The sequence below is a fragment of the Homalodisca vitripennis genome, chromosome 5, assembly GCF_021130785.1.
Source record: "Homalodisca vitripennis isolate AUS2020 chromosome 5, UT_GWSS_2.1, whole genome shotgun sequence".
NCBI lineage: Eukaryota > Metazoa > Arthropoda > Insecta > Hemiptera > Cicadellidae > Homalodisca > Homalodisca vitripennis.
In genome coordinates, this window is record NC_060211.1 from 34,228,159 (window position 1) to 34,247,984 (window position 19,826).

General features: G+C 31.1%; 1 protein-coding gene across 1 annotated transcript; it reads right to left on the minus strand.

Annotated features, from left to right (window-relative positions):
* Positions 1 to 1,311: 1,311 nt before the first annotated feature.
* LOC124361972 (phenoloxidase-activating factor 3-like) lies at positions 1,312 to 15,886 on the minus strand. Its single transcript, XM_046816081.1, has 7 exons — positions 15,765 to 15,886; positions 13,449 to 13,742; positions 12,631 to 12,771; positions 7,371 to 7,476; positions 4,378 to 4,559; positions 3,778 to 3,879; positions 1,312 to 2,042 (listed from the first exon to the last, which is right to left on the minus strand). The coding sequence occupies exons 1-7, from the start codon at positions 15,853 to 15,855 to the stop codon at positions 1,714 to 1,716; spliced, it is 1,245 nt and encodes a 414-aa protein (XP_046672037.1). The 5' UTR covers positions 15,856 to 15,886; the 3' UTR covers positions 1,312 to 1,713.
* Between the last annotated feature and the right edge of the window lie 3,940 nt (positions 15,887 to 19,826).

Below are 19,826 nucleotides of genomic sequence, written 5' to 3' on the forward strand. Positions count from 1 at the left end.
AGTAAGTTTAATTTTTTTTTATTGTTCTTTCTGGTTAAGTTTACGATTTCATTTAAGTCAACTCAGGTGACGATTCACAAAGTGTGTGACACTTAAGTCTCAATTTCTTTATATTATTTGAACCCTATTGAATGTTTTAGAATAGATTTTCACCTTCTTCCTCTTAGAAATGTTTTAATCCCGTAAGTCTTTTTACTTATCATCACTAACGTATTTGCCTAGGTTCTTTGCCAATTTACTAATTGTGTTTGCTTATTGGTTCTTTCTTCTGTCAACCACTATTATTGGGAATGTGAATGTACCGTACATGTTCTCTTTCTTGTAATCTATAATGCCAATTTTGGAAATATTTGATCGTTTTTAATAGTTTATAATAGCCAAATCTTGTCTTAGAACATAGAGGCTTGGCAACATATTTGAAATTTACTTTTTGGTATTTGTGTAGTTATTAGTTTGTGATGATAAAATTAAATATCAGTCATGAGAATGAGACAAACGTAATTGGTAATTAATTCTGTTATCACTTTCACTATCACAGCTTAAGTACAGTCAGGGGCGTACTTAGCTTTGGCAGGCCTTGGAAAAAATTTCACTTGGGCCTCATAATGTACCGTCTCCCACCCCCGTACAAATTTGGTGGGACCCCAGTAAAATTGTCCGAAAAAAACCGATCTGAGTACATTCCTGAGTACAGTAATCAACCTTATTGTGGAACCACTTTCAATATTAGACACTACACTGGTTGGAAGCAGTCCAAATGTTAAAATACAAAAGTATACTTTGTTGAAAGCCACATGATCGTTGTGTCCTTTTAAGTAGATTTTGTATACAAACGCGGCCTATTGCAATTGTCCTCATGTTGAGGAAAATTTCTACATTCTACACCAAACATGGCCCACAGAGCCCCAATCCAACCCTTGTTCCAAAGTTTATATATACATCTATACTATATAACTTGGTACAAAACGTTATCTCATAAATATCTCTTCTGTATGTCATTTTATACCAATATGGTGGCCATATAAACTTTTAAAATATTCACGAAACCGTTATTTATGAACCTAAATAAAAATGTAATATTGTTTTGAAATGCTTTTACAATTTCCTAAACGTTGCATTTTCAATTTCATTACTTTAAAAATATCTTTTACTTTTTTATACAAATATGTAATTTATTTTGAATGGTGAACTACTTACAGAATAATTATAGAGAGACTAAACATGTTATTAATGCTGTAAGTGTAAAAAATTTCTTTATTTACTTTAAAAATTAAATTTAAATGATAAAGGGGAAAAAATAATAATTTCTGCTTGAAATTCAAAATGTTTATTGATTATACAAAACTCAATGTCATATTATCAGCTTGGTGTAATCACTATAGTTAAAAGGAGGATGTGATCAAGAACTGAATTTATACTTGTTGAAATGTGATGTAAATAATATATAATTAAATTACCCGGATTATTTATATTTCATTAATTGATTCAAAACTCCTTGAAACAGTCACGAAGATTGCAGACTAAAAATCAAAAAGGAAGTGATCTAATACAGTGTTATATTTAAAAATAGGCAGACTTGGAACAAACATTATAAAAATCGTATTTGTAAATATCAGTATTTTTTTTTTAAATCGCCACAGATCTTTGAATCACACTTTTTAATATTATCTCTTTTAACAGATAAATAATTCTGGTTCACTCCACAAAACACCTTTATGGCTCAATGGTATCCAAAATCCAGGTGAGGAAGGCAGAGATCTTGGTGTAGACGCCCATCACAGGATCGCCATCTCCATGGTTGCAGGGTGCTCCGAAGGATACAAGTCCATATATGTAGTGTTTCTCATCACTATCTGTTGGGGCCACACGGAGCATGAGAGGGCCGCCGGAGTCACCCGCACACACGTCTCGCCCGACGTCACCTCCAGCACACACCTGTATCCTGAGATCTACCATCCCATCAAACCTCGATTCACAGTAGGATGCATTCAACACCGTCACCTTATTTTCCTGTAGGATTTCTGGCAACCGGCCTTCGGGTACTGCACAAGACAGAAATGCAAATAGACCTTAAAACATGGTCATATATTTTTTATTTACTAAAAGTTTAAAAATTGATCCTGTGAAGGAAACAGGATTTTTCAGGAAATTTGCCATCAATGAGTGATACCAAAAAATCAGTAACACTACGTTTCAAAATCTGAAATCTGATCTCTTCTTCAGGTAAATATCTAACCTAACACATAATTATAAACTAGGTTAAAATGAACAAATCATACCAGAGCATTGTAACACGTGTAAGTAAGGAAACAACCACCATGTTGTGTTTCAACTTCACTAACTCTAAAACGTGCACTTAATGAAAACCTAAACACAACACTAGTTATTAAAACTGAACTACAGCATACAAGTCACAATAGGTCTGCTTTCATCGGATCAGAGTGGCAAATGTCCGGAAAAATCTGTTTCCTTCACAATCCTTCCATCGTCAAAAACAAATTTCAAACAAAGAATAAAAAAAATGTTATGCAACAATTTTAATTTCACTACACATAATGATTTATAATCTTTATTTTGTACCAGTATAAAATTTGTTGTCAAATTGTTGTCATCACATTGTTCAGTGTAAAAATTCTTATTCCATTGTACATTGTAAACAATATTCAACTTTGTCATAAACGAGTGTGCCTTTTTGAATCCAGATCAAATACTAAAAGAAGGCTCTAAGTAATTATGAAGTCAAACTTACAACTATTTTTGTGTGTTACATTTACTTTGAGCTGTGGAAATTTGTTATTATTTAATGTATTCTAAGGAACAGTAATATTCTATTATTATACATGTTAAAAATACATAAGAGAGTACAATTGGTCTCCTTTATTAAGGATTCCACAGGGCTTTCTTAAGAACTATAGTGTTGACCATTTGTCTGTCTGTCTGTGCAATATCTCTTGATACAAAGCGCTTAGAGGCTTGAAACTTGGTACATAGGTTCCTCTTGGTCCATTAAAAAACCTTATTGATTTTATAAACCTTCTCTCTGTTTCTGTCAGATGAAGTCCATCTGTCTGTCTATATCTTTGTCTGCTCATCTGTGGGATAAGTATTGATAGAAAAGTCCTAGAGACTTGATACTTTTTGCATAGGTTTCTCCAAGAAAAAACCTTTTGGGTCAAAAGGTCACAGGCCAATCCATTGTATGTTTGTCGATCATTGCAATAACGCTTTATGGTCATTTGGGTTTTTTGATGCTTCGTTGTATGGGTTTATTTTAGTTTTTGGTTTTAATAAATCAATTTTTCATTTTAAGAATCGTTAAATAAGCAATTATATTGCAGAAAAGTACAATAAATATTATAAAGAACCACAGAAATTTATTTCTTTTGCTTGTCAGCTTGTCTCCAGAACACCGGAATTACAATTTTCACAATATTCTTTGACATTTTCCCCAAAAATTGTGCATAGTTTCAAAATGATCAGTGATGGAATGAATAGGCAATATAAAATCGAATGTGTATGCCCTATGTCCTATGGGACTTGTTATAGTAGTATTGTCAAATCACACAAAATATGTTCTAGATGGCTTTAGGGTCATCTTCTGGTTTGGGCTACTACAAGTTTTATTGAAATAGCTCAGATTTATCCACAGGAATTTGTTAACTAAAGTTGTTATAAATTTCTATAAATATTACACTTTAAATAAGAATATTGTTTTACAAAAGATCTAAATCTAAAAATTAATGAAGAGAGAAGGAAGTTGTATTTGAATAAACTCACCACTCTCAACTTGTCCCCAACCCGCTACCATCATATCTGTGTCCGCATAGTCGAGTTCACTCATCTCGGTTGAGACAGGAAGGCAGATGGGCTGTACATACTCTGAAAATGTAAGTGTTCATTAGTTACTTAAAAAAAAATTTCTAACTTGGTTTATTTTTATTTTTGTTAACAACTAGTAAAATACAAATATATAAGTTTAAAAGTTGAAATGATATTTAATTAAGCTGTAGGCTACAAGTTTTTATGTACAGTAAATTTAAAAGAATTAAAGTAATATTTAATAGCAATACGGTTGTTCAGGGATATAACCAGGTTTTGGCTTTGGGAGGATGAATCTGATTGAAATGCACACCATGCCGGTGATATGGAACCAATCTAAATTTAAATAAGTTATACAGAATAAACTTAATTCAAACTAAAAAAACTGCTTTATTTAGAACGAGTTTTATTGCTCTTATATGAAGTTTTTTATTTTTTTAGTTTTTAGGAGGGTTTTATTCTTCTCATCCCCAGATATTTAACCCAATGAAGTTCTCCAAATGTGTTCAATGGAAGTAATTTTTTAATTTTCACTTAATATAGTACGGTAGGTCTTACCATTGAACTCGATGCTCTCAGAGGTGCGGATAAGACAGATATCGTTGTTCATTCCTCTCTTCTTGTAATTGTAGTGGTTTGTGAAGGATTCTACTCCAATATCTAACTTGGGTGGGGCACACTTGCCTCTAAAGCAGTCCTTGGTGTGGTGAACATCGTATTCACCCACTCTGATCATCACTCTGGAGACAGAGACAACGTAGTATTCAGATTGCTGTGTCATATTATTAATGTTATTGGATGTTGCGAAGCCCATCACTCAAGGGGCTGGACAAATTTCATTTCTGTCTGTCTGTCCTCATCTCGAAAATAAACTGAACTATAGATTTGAATGTTTTCATGAAGCTTCAATTTTATATAGGTAACACTGTATGTATATTCGATGATGGTACATGTCACTACATCAGTAAGTTTTGAAATCAGTAGTTTTTAAAACACATCCCACTGATGTCCAAGACTGGTAAAAAAGGATCACTGCTGAGTGCAGATGCTTAACCAGAGAAACTTTTAGAAAGGTTAGGCAAGGATTTGAAGATAGGTTATTTTTTTGCTTGGACAACAATGGCTACCAATTTGAACATTTGATTTTCAGTTTACAAAGGATTTACAACAGTATTCAGTGAGTAGTTGTGTTGTTATTAGCAGTAGTACAGTAGTTTGTAGACTAATAACTATTGTTTAAGAAATTACATTATTGGCTGCTGATACCAAATGGCTTGGCCGATTAAAATGATTTTTACAAAAAACAGCATTTTTTATGAGCTTCAATTTGAGGTTGTCACAAGGTAAGTTATCAGTTGCCATTTCAAAATTTTGACTTTGGGTACGGGAGGGCATAGGGGCGAGAAACCCCATTTTGAAATTTTTTGTTCTCCTAATTAGTATTGTACACTCCTGTTTACAGAATTTTGATGCTTGGACAACAGTGTATATTTGATAAGTCTTTTAATACAAGTTTGAAGTTTTCAAATGAACACCCTGCATGTAGCTTATGTTCATGCAATTTAATTCTGAAGTATGTTGCTATAAGAACAGCCAAACATGATAAATAACATGTATAAACATGGATGGGTTACAAAAAATTAGGTCAGATATTACAGTTGCTTTAGATTTGTAAAAAATAAGTATGTTTGACATTTGTCATACAGGTAAAATTATTCTGCTGAACACCATACTAAAAGTATGGGGTGATTCAATTGCTGTTCTGAACTTTATTGTAGCACACTGTTTAAATTAGACTATGACAGTCAGTTTATTTTAAAATAAAAATGAACTTTAAAATAATAATGTAATAATGTATATATAATAGGAACATCACATCTAGTAAAATTCATTTTCTGAATGTTCCTTTATCATCTTCAGTATATGTGTTCCAGTAATCTTTAAAGTTAAAGAAAAAGAAAATATAAAAGTTCTTGAAACAAGTTAAAACACCTTTCATACTAGAAGTTATCTTATTATCTTATCTTTCCAACAGAAGTCAGTTTGTTAAAGTTTATAAGTCATGACAACAATTTTAAACAATATCACTTTTCGTCATAAATAGGATTCCTCAGGGATCCATTTTAGTGAATTACTGTGTGCCTGCTATCTTACAGGCCTGAGAATAGATAGCAAAGCAAATGAATTATTTTGCCTGTATGCAGATGGTACTAATCTCAAAGTGTCTACACCAACATGGGAAGAAGTTGAAAACCTAACCTCTTCATGAAAAGAACTATTTACTATTAAACATGGATAAGACTAATTTGATTGTGCTCAAAACAAATCAATCTAAAGAAAGATTTAAACTTATTTATTAGTATTGAGAACCACAATATTAAGAAAGTAACAAAACAGCATTTTTAAGATGAACTGTAGATAGAAATTTGAAATGAAACGGAGATGTTGGAAGGATTATCGCAAAACTGGCTTCTAGATTGTTTACATTAAAGAAAATGCAGCATTTATCTGATCATAAAACTCTAAACAGTTAGGTTTTCATATATCAAAGTTAAATAACAAAAAAAACCAGAATAGTTATAAAAACATTACTAAATATCTACTATTATAACGTTTTCATTTAAATTCCAATGGTACTTGTTTTAACGAAATCCGTCAATTCATAAGCGAGCACAATCACTTTAAAGGTAGGATTGCACAATCCGGGAGCAGCCAACATTTGTTTTTTAAACTTCATCATTTATTAACATTTTATTTGTGTTCTTTTTTTTTTTTTTTAACTTTAAAAATTTTAAAGGTAGGATTGCACAATCCGGGAGCAGCAATCATTTTTTTTAAACTTCAACATTTTATTTGTTTTTTTTTTTTTTTTGTTATTTAACATTTTCAAATGATGCCATTTTGGTAATATTAAAGAAAATAACGCAATTATTTTTTATCTTCCTTTAATCTACTATGTGCCAAATTTGGTTTCTTTAGCTTAACTACTTATAAAGATAATACTTTTTTTAACAAAATAAAAAATAGTAGCTAGCAACTAAACAAGAAATTTCTCAACCTATGTTTATATGAAATTTTTGTTTGAAATGATGAATACTCACAGAAGTTTGTGACACCCTTTTGTGAACACCCTGTATCATAGAACTATACATTTTTTTGCAGACCAATTCAGTTGCATAATGGATCAAATTTATGCAAACATTTTCTTTTATTAACTGACAACGACCAATTATATGTTTAACGTAGTATGAAAATAATTATGACCAAATGTGAGGAAACTATAACTGTAAACTTTTATTGTATTTTTTCAGCTATTTCTAGAATTGAACTAGATTGATTTTTATGCAGTTCTTTTTAAATGAAAGAGATGTTTTTTCGTTATTTGCACAACAATCTGAATTGACTCTTTTTATTTTATAAATATTGCCTTACAGTCATTCAGAGTTTATTATAGTTTAAGGTTTCCTTAATGTAAAATGTCAGAACTCAACTTTACTTACTGATCAAACAATATTCTAAGCCTACAGAAAATTGGAACTAACAACACTTACAGATTTTCATCAGTGTTGTCAAAACAGCAATGTGCAGCAGTGAGGATGTATCGATCATTTATAATGGACCCTCCACACATACCCTGTTCTGTGTCCTTCCTGAATGCTACAATAACACACAGTTAAACATAATTATAATACAGCTCCATGACACCTTAAGCATCTAAATGGCATAATCTAGATAGCAGGTTAAGCTGGGAACTCACATATTAATAGTCTGTGACAAAAGTTATCTAGAGTTACCTACTTATTAAGAAAACTAAAAACTTATCCATGTTAACTACAGCCCTTACCCCCCTTATAACTTTTTTAATTAATTATTTTATTTATTATTATTTTTTTTTATAAAAGGAGAAGCCGATCCCCTTTTAAGCCTTATTCTGCCCGTCCTCATGGGCCACTGGCCTGTGCGAGGATCTTATCAAACAGAATAAAGGGGAGAGTCAATACAGTACAAGGTCAATGGTACTGATAAAAAGTGTAAGGGTCACAGACAGGATTCGAACCTGCGCTATCTCTAACTCAGACTCAAAGTCCGACGTCTTAGACCACTCGGCCATCGGCACTCTCATCTCCTGTATGGTTTTCCACTTTGGGGCAATAACAGTCATGCAGATAGAATTTTTATTTGGAAAAGAAAGCTTTAAGAACAATTAAATCTATACCAGAAAGCGAGTCATGTTTGCCATTTTCAAAGAACTTTCAAATAATGACATTTCCTAGTATGTATATTTATTGTTGTCTAGTTAGTGTTAAGGAAAATGTGTACCATTTTAAATTTAGGCCAAGATATTCATACCCTCAATACAAGAAATAATTCATTACTTAATCAAGTTTCAGTAAGGTTGGTAAAATTAAAAAAAGTAGCCACATCTTCATGAAAATTAAATTATTTAATAAACTACCTCAGAGAGCTTTTAGTGTAGAAATTAACCCAGATGTGCCTAGCGTCCTACATGTAGTCCACATGACAGATGTTTACTTTGTAAATTTTTTCATGTAGGTTTGTTGACTCTCTGCTAGAGTGCAGCATCGTACAGTTCTCCAACAGGTTCCATTTGAGGTTATAGTCTACCAGCCATTTTAGTTGAGCACTGTGTTTTGTCTGTAGATGGAGTTAAGTTAACCTCAAAATAAGTTATGGAGTCTTCAGCTTGCACCAACAATGAAACGTAAGTAATTATTTTATCTATTTATCAGCTTTTTGTAATGAAAACTATTAAGTATGATAGAAAATAAACACTTCATTACATTGGTACAAAGTTATGAGTTTTTTCTTTCATATCAGATTTATAGGATGGCTGAAATTTATGGGTGTCCTAAATGTAGGACAGTAGGCAAATATAACACATTACTTTATGGTGGTGAATTTTAATTTTTTATTGTATTATTTATATGTTTTGCTTATATTTTTTGTTATCATAATGTATAAAACTAATTCTTTTGTTGGTTTTCAGTTTGTCATTGGATGATATTTTAACTCTACTGGAAGAAGAAAAATGATGAAATTCCTGTAGGAGAGGATCATCAATATATATATATATATATATATATTCAGCCCACCAACAAACGCTAATGAAGATCTTACAGATGAGGATTCTGGTGAGGAGGATATAACTACTATTCACAATCTCCCAGGTAAACAACTAATTGCACCAGCAGAAATATCTAGCATAGGCCTAGATTCTATATCGGACGAACCACACAGTAACAGTAGTAGGCCTACTGACATCGATTGCGAAATAGATGAGGCCCTGAAAAACAGACTAGACTTGATCCAGGCCTATCACAAAAAAATGTGCACGCTAGTACTCGAGGGAAAACAAATGCCAGAAATAAACTAAAACCACCTATTGGTGTGATGTCGATTTGAAGCCTGATGAGACTTCCTGGTCTAAAAGATATGACGTTTTACAATGACTTGAGTCCTATGGAACAGTTTTTTTTTAACTATTCAATGAAGGAATTATATCTCCTTCTTGTCGATAAAACCAACAGGTATGCTGCATTACGTAACAGACTTGGGGATGTGTCTGAGGATGAACTGAAAACTTTTATCGGGGGTACTTTTGTTGAGTGGTTACGTTCAACTACCCCGAAGAGAATGTATTGGGAAAGCTGTAATGACACTCACAATAAACTAGTTGCTAAACCTATTTCTAGAGATAGGTTTGAATTTATTTTGACCAATTTTACATGTTTGTGACAATGACAACCTTGATAAGGCAGATAAGTATGCCAAAGTTAGGCCATTATTTGATATGCTAAACGAGTCAATTTTTTGAAAACGCTCCTCATGTTGAGCACCACTCTATTTGACGAGTCAATGGTACCATACTTTGGTAGGCATAGCCTAAAACAGTTTATTCGAGGAAGCCTATACGTTATGGCTATAAAATATGTGTTGGTGCTTCCACACAGGGATATGTGGTTTGGAAAGATCCTTTATCAAGGAAAGTCTCAAACAATTGACCCTGCATACAAACAGTTTGGATTAGGTGCTTCTGTTGTGCTAAACTATTGTGATGTACTTCGAAAAAATGGTGATTTTCTCTTACTTTTTATTCTTTGACAATTTCTTTACAAGTTTGCCTTTGTTACAAGAGTTGAAAAAAAGAAACATTAGAGCAACAGGGACAATGAGAGAAGACAGAATAGGTGACTGTCCTTTAGAAGATGCTAAAACAATTCAAAAGAAAGAAAGGGAACGACACTACAATACAAAACTGAACCTAAAAAAAACTCATTGTTGCTCGATGGAATGATAACAGTGTTGTAACTGTTGGTTCAAATGTTTCTGGCATAGAACCAAAAGTTCAGGTAAAACGATTTTCTGGAAAAGAAAAAAAATCATGTCAACATCCCACAGCCATTTCTAATCAACCAGTATAATAACAAAATGGGAGGTGTTGACAGAAGTGATCAAAATATGAGTCTATACAGAATTCAAATTAGGGAGGAAAAGTGATACTTTCCCTTGATTTCTGATTGTATTGATAGTGCCAAACAGAACACATGGCAACTTCATCGAAATTGTGGAGGTAAACTTGATCACTTGATATTTAGACGCAGAATTGCTTGCAATATCCTTGAAAGTTTACGGAAAGGGAACTAGTTCAAAATCGGGGAGACCATCAAAACAAAGTAAAATCGACTCAAGATTTGATCGTCTGGACCATTATGTTATCCCCCAGGACAGGCAAATACGGTGTGGACACTGTCATGCAAAATGCACAACTCGATGCCATAAATGTGATGTTGGACTTCATGTAAAAATGTTTTATTGTGTATCATACTAAAGTCTAGAACTTTCTTAATGCCTAAAAATGTTTAATTGTACAATTTCTATCTAATGTAACAATAAATATCGAGTGTATGTATGAGTTTTTATCAATGCCCGTAACCATGTTACATTTGCCTACTGACCTATATGTAGGACACCACTTTTTTCACATGTTAGCGCTAATTATTACGAATTAAAATGTCATAACTAGTTATTATAGCTTATAACAAACCTAAATAAACAGTCAAACAAACAAAAACAAAAAAAAATTAATTCAGGCATATCTGGGTTAATAGATTTAAGTTAGTATTAAATAAATGGTTGAAAATGAATGCATTATACTCTGTTGGGGAGTATTAATACCCTGATTTTTTTAATTATTTTAATTTATAATTTGTTATTTACTATTTGTACTTAGTTTGTATGTGTTATGTTTATTTATTAAGTTTTAGTTATGAATTTTAATTAATGATTTACTTATGCTTTAAATATAATATTTTTTAGGGTAAACTGTTAAATATTGTTGCTCTGACTTTGTCTATTGGATGTAAATTGCCAAGTGACAATAAAATATCTTGAATATTAATGTTATAGTAGATGAAAATTTGTTTAGTCTTCTTTAAGAATAAAGAAAAGCAACAAGACAATAGACAATAGGCTTTATTTGTACATTCTTAGAGAATTACAATTGCGTCAAAACAAAAGTATAATTCAGGGATAATACATGTATAGTTTTAAGTGTTAAGATTCCATTGAGTTTTCCAATTTAAGAACTCTTCAATTGTGTAAAATGGACGATGCAGCAACCATCAAGATGTACAAGCAATTTCTTTTATTCAATTTTATAGATACATTTCTATATAATTTTACCTTTATGCACATGTGTTGATTCGTACTGAACTTGAAATATATTTTAATAATTCTTGTTATTTATTACTAAATTGTTTGCAAAAGATAAAATTAATAATTATATAAAAACCAGTAATAAAAAAAATACCTTTGCCTGGCTATTTATACACTTTATTGTAGAAATTAAATATTATTAAACCTTAGAATTCGCTAACAAATGTTGTAAAAATAATTTTAAAAAATTGATTTATTCTGAAATAGATCTCCGAAGACCAGAGTCCTCAGTGAATTTAGTTTCAAGGGGCTTGAATGTTTCAATACAGTGCAATCTCGCTAATCCGGCAGTATATCGGGATTGGTAGTGTCGGATTACAGAAATTGCCAGATTAATGGATGTATGGGTAAAGACGTACGAAAAACATACAAATTTACATTGAAATTTATTAGAAACCAGTTAAAGTATAGTTTAACATAAGTAGAACGCAAAAGTACAATTGGAAAATAACTAAATACACAATAAAACGTAATAAACAAACAGTACAGTATGCCTAATCTGGCTTTGAAATAAACAACGATACAGTACAAAAAATCCTACATTGACCCGAACCGTCATCGCTTGCACAGTGGCGGATTATAGAGACTGCACTGTATGGACTGTCCATGGACAATTTATTTAATTTTAAAATAAAATTCAATTCAAGATCAAATCATTCACAACCACAGCATAATTTAACCCCTTGTTTAAGCACAAATACACTTCAAAACTTAACTGAAATTTGCATCTACTGAGAATAGTGTAACGAAAACACTCATCTCTCTTCCCGCACACTCCTCATATAAGGTCAAAGGGATTCAGTAATGTATAAACATGCATAATCTTATTGCCCTTATAACACAATACAAATTAAAGTAAATCTCACATGTTTTCTCAAATGCTATCTAGCTTAAAAATTGCTTCAGAAGCAAAATCCAATAAAAGTGTAAGAGTGGAGTGAAAAATCTTTTGGTGGCTAAAAACTAACATGTGTTGTTTCAATCCGATTTTCCCAAACAATCAAGTACGATGCATTTATAATGTTAGTTTCCTATTCTTGTCATATGCAGCTGTACGTTATTAGGTTTACTTACATCTATAGATAAGGCGTACCATCCAAGGATACCTCCCCATTTCTGCATTTTGTCCTCCAATGATCTTTCCGAGGGCTTCTGCGCTGCGACCACATTTGCCCCCATTGTCCAGCAAGTACCAGCTGTCATGGGAAGCTACATCTGTACAACAGTTCATGCAGAGGTCACAGCTTAATCAAAGGAATATGGTTTTACAATTTTTATAAAACAGTGCACCTTTCTAAATATAGTAATTTAGCAATTCTGAATTAATCTATGGTTTCAATTTGGGATTTAACAGCTAACTTAAATAGTATTGGATTTGTAATAGAGTATAGACTTTCCAGAACAGTTACAACAACAATTTTGCTCTGAAATCACATGTCAATATAATTAATAATAGCTCCACTATTTTATACTATTTTTCAACCAATATGTTGTATTGGCCATTGCTCTGCAACATCTTTACAACAGGTCATACAATGATCACAGCTTCACTTATACAGATTTAAAAAAAATATGATTCTTTTCTTGAAATGCCTTGGTGTTTGATATTGTGTTAGGGCTGTTTTAGCACTCTTTTGAACTCAACCTCAAAAAAATAAAGAAAACTAGCAAAAAAGGAACATAATTAACTAGGGATTTACAATTGATTTAAATTTTTAAATAGTTTACATTTTCAGTATAGTAATAAACAAAAAAATAACATGTGAAATAGATATAGGTATAAAATAAAAGCGTTGAATAAAATAAATTATTTGTGTGTATTAAAAGTGCCAATGTTTTCAGATTGAATCAATATCAACAATAGTAATTTTCTGTTTTAAATATGTTCCAACCTTCTCGTATATCATCATATGATAAGGTAGAATCGGTGTCCTTTCCTTCAAGACTATTTACAGTGGTATCTTCTGATTTTTCTTTTTTTGGTGGATTTTGTGGTGCTCGTACTCCAGTGACTTCGAATGCACGTCTGATCTCATCATACAGATCATCGTCATCGTCATCATCAGGCCAGCTAGGGCCTTTGGGTACTTTGTGACCATGTCCTCTGTGACCATGTCTGATACGATTGGTACCATGTGAAGGATTACGTGGGTTATGTACTCCTTGATTCACCTCTCCATTGCCACCTGAAAAATATGATATAAATATTATATTATTATTATAGTGATGTCATATCAAAGTTATGAATGTTTAGTTTAATTAATAACATAATTAATATCTAGGTTAATCAGTTCACATTGCGTTGAAACATTGCTGCACAGTTAAATCTTTGAAATATTTCTGCGTAACTGTGGAGAGCCATTTTCAGTCAACAGATAATAAAATGAAATTGAAGATTATTTGTTAACTAAAGATGGCTCTCCACAGCAAGGCAAAAAACAATTTCAAGACCTATTTGTCATGTTTTGACACAGTGTGAACCAGAAATTCGGATGTGTTACGTCACTACCCACTTAAGCCTAAGAACAAAGAGTATTAATGGTATTAATTAACTTTCAAAAATATGTTGATAGGATAGTAGTAGTACAATATTTGTATTAAATGAGAGTTCTTAAAAAACATTAATACAAGATAATTATTTAACTTTGATGTTACGTATCAAAGTTAAATAAATTTGGGGGGTGATGCTTTACATTTGTAACAATGTGCTAATTCCTCTTTTTGACAAAAATATGAGACTTACCCTTATATGGACATCAAATTAAAACATATTAAAATGAATATATTTTTTGTTGGAAAAATATTTTGTTATTTTAAACACATAATCATTTAAAATAACTTTTCCCTATAAAGACAAAAAAGTGTTTAGTCGCTCTACAAGGAATAACAGGAATTTGTAAAGGAAAAAAACAATCAGTAAAGTAAGTAAATCATTTAGGCAATCAAGAAAAATACATATGGAGATAAAAATATGAAATTTTTAAAGTATGTACATGAGTAAAGTTTCAAGGAGCAGCAATTTTTTATTAATTTATGACCTAAGGAAATTATGTTTTTTAATATAATTTAATGATTTATATGTTTATCAATAAATTGTTTTTTAGTGGAGTTAGTTAAAAAAAAAAAAAAAAAAAAAAAAAAAAAAAAAAGCATTGTTATAAACTACACTTTTCTTGTATACTATAAAAAATTCATATCACTTTTTTAAACTGTCTTTGAACTTAATTATAAGATGTTCCAACAGTCTGCTTAAAATTTCTGTCACTCTTTGAGGAGCCATACCAAAATGTTTTTACTATTTTTTCTGTCTTCATAAATGGCATTTTAAAACGAATGTGACCAAAAAGTTTCTATAAAAATTATTAAAAAAAACTGCACTACTTTAAGACCTGGCTGTACCGGTGGGCATCTTGAATATCTCCATACCAACAACATTAAACCTCAAACACCCATATATGTTTGGTCATAATCATAAGATGTCTCATTTAAAGATATAATTAATATGCAGCCAAATAATTTTTAACTGTTCAGTATTGCTAATTGGTATTTGGAAAAAATCTTAAAAATTTTTCTATTTTATCATTTAAAAATATTTCATATGTTTATGAAAGTGATTGTATACACTTTGTAAAAAAATCTTAAATTGTGTAGATGTGAATTAATCATAACCATATTTGAAATGAAACATTCATTTTTGCTGTGACCAAAATTGTTTAAGGTTTAACATTTATTGCTTTATGTGGAAAAACTTGTGGATGAGTGAACAAGTTGTATTACCTTCTAAAAAGATTAGCTCTATCTTGAAATGGACTAGGATACATTTATAATTTTATATGGTATGATTCTTTGGTATCTTAGTTCAATCTGTATAAGAAATATTATCAACAATATTATAAAGTTCATATATTTAATAATTTCTAACAAAACGTATAGAATGAGACAGCCAATGGCACATTTATGCTTATTTTGAACCAAAATATTCTAAAATTCCAAACAGTTTTGTAAGAACGTTAATGAAGAACTTGTACTGTATATTTAAAACTTAAGAAACATGAATAGTGTTTGGTTTTATAAATGTTGTATTAAAATATCAGAATATTTTACACTCTTTAATAATAGTTACTTTCTAAATCGGACTTTTTATTTTGTGTTAATAAGTTGAGTTACTAATTTAATTTTATGCATAATAAACTGTAGATTTAACTAACCTGTAATTGGAAACTCGTTAAAATGACGAGCATGAGCACCTAGCAAGAGGGCTAGGGCTGCAATTGTCACAGAATACCAGATGGACCTCATATTTAGACCAGACTGTACTTAGCATAAGTAAACTCCGATATATATACTGACCACTTCTCCACAAACCACGATTGTGAACCACAGGAAGTTTTAAATTCTCACGATCACTATCATACTTCAATAAAGTTATCAACAAATTAATTATAAGGTATTTGTTTTTGTGGTTTTTCAAAACACATAAATTTATTTTTTGGAAGTAACAAAAAAAGAAAATCTGAATTAAATTCTTTAAGTTTAAAAAGAAAGCGTCGAGGATGATATTAAATTTAAATTATTTAGAATCTGTCAACAGATACTTTGGAGAGCTAAAGATTTTTGTTATATGTTGTTATATGTACAATTTACGAATACAAAATTTTTGACCTTGACTTTGATGCTTGGCCAAATTTCATGGTTCGACATGCAACACCATAGAAGACATTCTTGTCTATGTAAAAATGTTACATGCAAAATGTAAAGCCTGCAGATGAACTTCATCAAGATACCTTGCCACTTACTACATTTTTACATTTTTTTTTTTTTCATTGATTTAGGTTTCATAGCAGTGTTTAAATAATAAAAGTTTTGGTGAGGTAGAGAGGTTATTACAATACAAGTGCACATTGAAATCAGAACTTGTCACATTTTACTTTTAACATTGACTTTCATTCTATTATTTTTATATTTACTGTATGAATAATCTACATAAGTTAATATGTCATATATCTCATATGTCAAATCTCAAATTATTGTACTCAGCTTGTTTACAAATTTATTTATTCTGATATTTTCTCATTGCCATCATGGTTACCCATAAGACCAATGTAAAAATGTTTGCTAATGCTCGGCCAACTCCCGACATGCACCATCATTGAACTCAGTGTTGTCCATAAATGAAGCCTTATGCAAAATTTTCCGTCTTTGGATCAGTTTCGTTTTGAGATATTGTACGGGCAGATAGACAGATAGACAGAAATTAAATTGTTCCAGCCCCATGAGTAATGGGCTTTGCTAATGCTCAGTCAATAAAGCTCCAGCTATACTTTATCACATTTCTTCAGGTTGGATCAAGATCTTTGCAAAAATTGGATATAAAAATAAAATCTGTAGTATTATGATTCTAACTGGAGGAGGGATGAACTGGAAAAATCTTTTGAATTTTGTTTTAAACATTCTCCAGAGTGGACAAAATTAATTGAAAATGCTATGGTCTTATGTAACTATTAACAGTGGCGTAACTAGGACTTGGTTTGGGGGACTTGAATCTGGTTGAAGAGAGCACCACAAAGAGAAATGTGGAATACATCTATTAAATCTATACTTTCATAAATTAGATAGACCCATTTCAAAGTAAAACATGTTATTTTTGTATTTTAAACATGTTTTATTGCAGTTTTAATTATGTATATATATATATATATATATATATGTGTGTGTTATGTATATAATTATTACACATTTTAGGCCCTTTTAGAAATATCCTTGTCCTCCCTTGGTAATGCCATTGACTATTAACTTAAAAATCAAATTTTTAGAAGTCTATTTCAATTTGGGGTTAATCCACCATTACTTATAAAACAGTAATATCCAAGTAGTAACTCAGTTTTATCAAATAAAAAACTTCCTCCATAGTTTTGTTTTTGTTTTTTTTAAACATAATAATGTTAGTTTTTGTTCCATTAGCAAATTGTAATTTTCTCATAATGTTCAATTACTTATTTATCTTATTTTGTTATAACCTTCAGATTTTACCCTTTTGAACAAGTAATGTGCAATCTCCAAACAAAATAAAACTATATGGTAACTGTGATAGTGGATTAGTATTTATTAAATCAGAAACCTATACAAGTGGAGTTTTAAAAGAATTTTCGGGTTCAAATCAATTCACAAAACAAGAAAAATAACAATAAAACTGCATTATATTTCATAAATCTTGTTCTCCTAGGAGAGTATTGATTAAGATTAGTGAGCATAGATTGTCAAAATTTTGAACCCAAATATTACAAAACCCATCAAAAAGTTTTAGAGAAAATCTCTCAAAAAGTTAATGAATTGGTAATATCCATAAGTTTTACACTCCCACTGAAGCCCAATTTTAAATTTACCAATGTATAAATTTGTATATTGTGTATAAACTCAACATTCACATTGAATCAACCCTTCCCATCAAAGCTACGTTATGCGTAGAATACTCGCACCGTGCTTTGAGATCGTGTCAGTTAACATTGTAGTGCACTCAACTGTGTACCTGATGAGACAATGAGAATACCTCTTCACCTAGATTACACTACAGTTTGTAGTCTAGATGTCTGTGATGTTTAAAACGATGCATAGAGTTCCTTGAGCTTCTTCGTCGCCAATTATTTTTGGATTCTTCAGACAAACATGACTCCAGATTTCAGAAGTCAGGTCTACAAACTGCGGGGAGATTTCAAATGCTGCACTTAAAAGGAAGGTGAACTGGAGATAAACTCAACATTCGAATTGAATCAATCCATCCCACTATAGCTACGTTATGGGTAGATATAGAAAATTACACAACGGTATGGTGAGGTCAGTTGTGATCCCAGACTCTCCCAGCATGGATGTTCCAAGATGGTTTCTGCAAACGACATTGCCTTTGTGTTGGAGAGAGAGGAGGGTATGAGAATACAACAAGCGACGGATTTATTAGTTTTTGGGCTTCAGTAGTTAAAAGTGGAATTAAAACAGCTTGGAGGCACTGCTGACCCCACCATTAGAGTTGAAAGTTTACAGGTAAATACAGTATATTTTCACATGACTATTGAGGTTTTAAGTTGCCTCAACATTTATTTTACTTGACACAGTTGTAAATAATACACCAATTGAAATAGCAACTTATAGCAGCTTTGTTTTTCCTCAAACTTTTTAATATTATTTTCATTTGTCATTTGTTCATTTTAATGTAGGTATTTGAAACAAGCAATAGTTATCCAGCCACTGGTGACCATGCAGCTCATTTCTGTTTTCTTTAACCAATGGCATACTGTATGATGCCAGGGCACAATCTTGCTGCCAAATGAAGTTCTCTGGTTTATCTTCTAATTGGTTAAAGATCCTTGCAGCGCATCATGATAAAAAATATAATACCACTTATAGTTGTTTCAAATCCACTTATACGTAGTTGTTTCAACACTACTTTATTATGTTGTGGAAGACAGTTCTTCATATATTAAAATATATGTTGGTTAATTAATTTGCAACAAATATTGCAATAAGACTTCCAATAATAGTAGCATAGAAAAATAAAGTTCTCAAAAAGACTAAAACTTAATAGTTTTAGTTTTAATAAACTTATTTAAATTTATTATGTCTAAAATGAAATTAAGTGATTTAGTAAGAATGATACAAATTGGATATGAACTGGCAAAATAACTTAATTATTCTGATTCAAATCTTTGTTTTGCTTATTATGCAATAAAAGAGTTTTTATCAGAATAAATTTTAAAATGTTCTATCAAATTCTAACAATATAATTTTTATTTTAACTTCAAATTAATTTTAAAAGATGTATTTAAATGAGCTTGTAACACCAGAGTTAAATTTGTTTCAATTTCTAACACTAGAAGAAGTAGAAAAAATAGTTCTTTGTTTAAATAACAGTAGGGCAGGTGGTTGGTACGGTATTACTATATTACTATTAACACTTTTTGATAAAATAGTGAGCCCAAGTTTAGCTAGTATAATAAATCGATCATGTAATCACGGACACTTTCCAAGTAAACTTAAATTATCAGAAATAATTCCTGTGATTAAAAAAGGTAAACAAGTCCTAGTAGGTAAAACTATCTAGTTTTAGACCCATCTTGTTACTAAGCAATATTTCAAAGGTTTTTGAGAAGGCAATACAGTATAGGTTAACAACATTTTTAGAAATTAACAAACAATAATGAGCAGTATGGTTTTAGGAAAACAAGCCACTGAATTAGCTCTTAAATCCTTTGTCAATAGTGCTTCAAGGGCTTTGGATG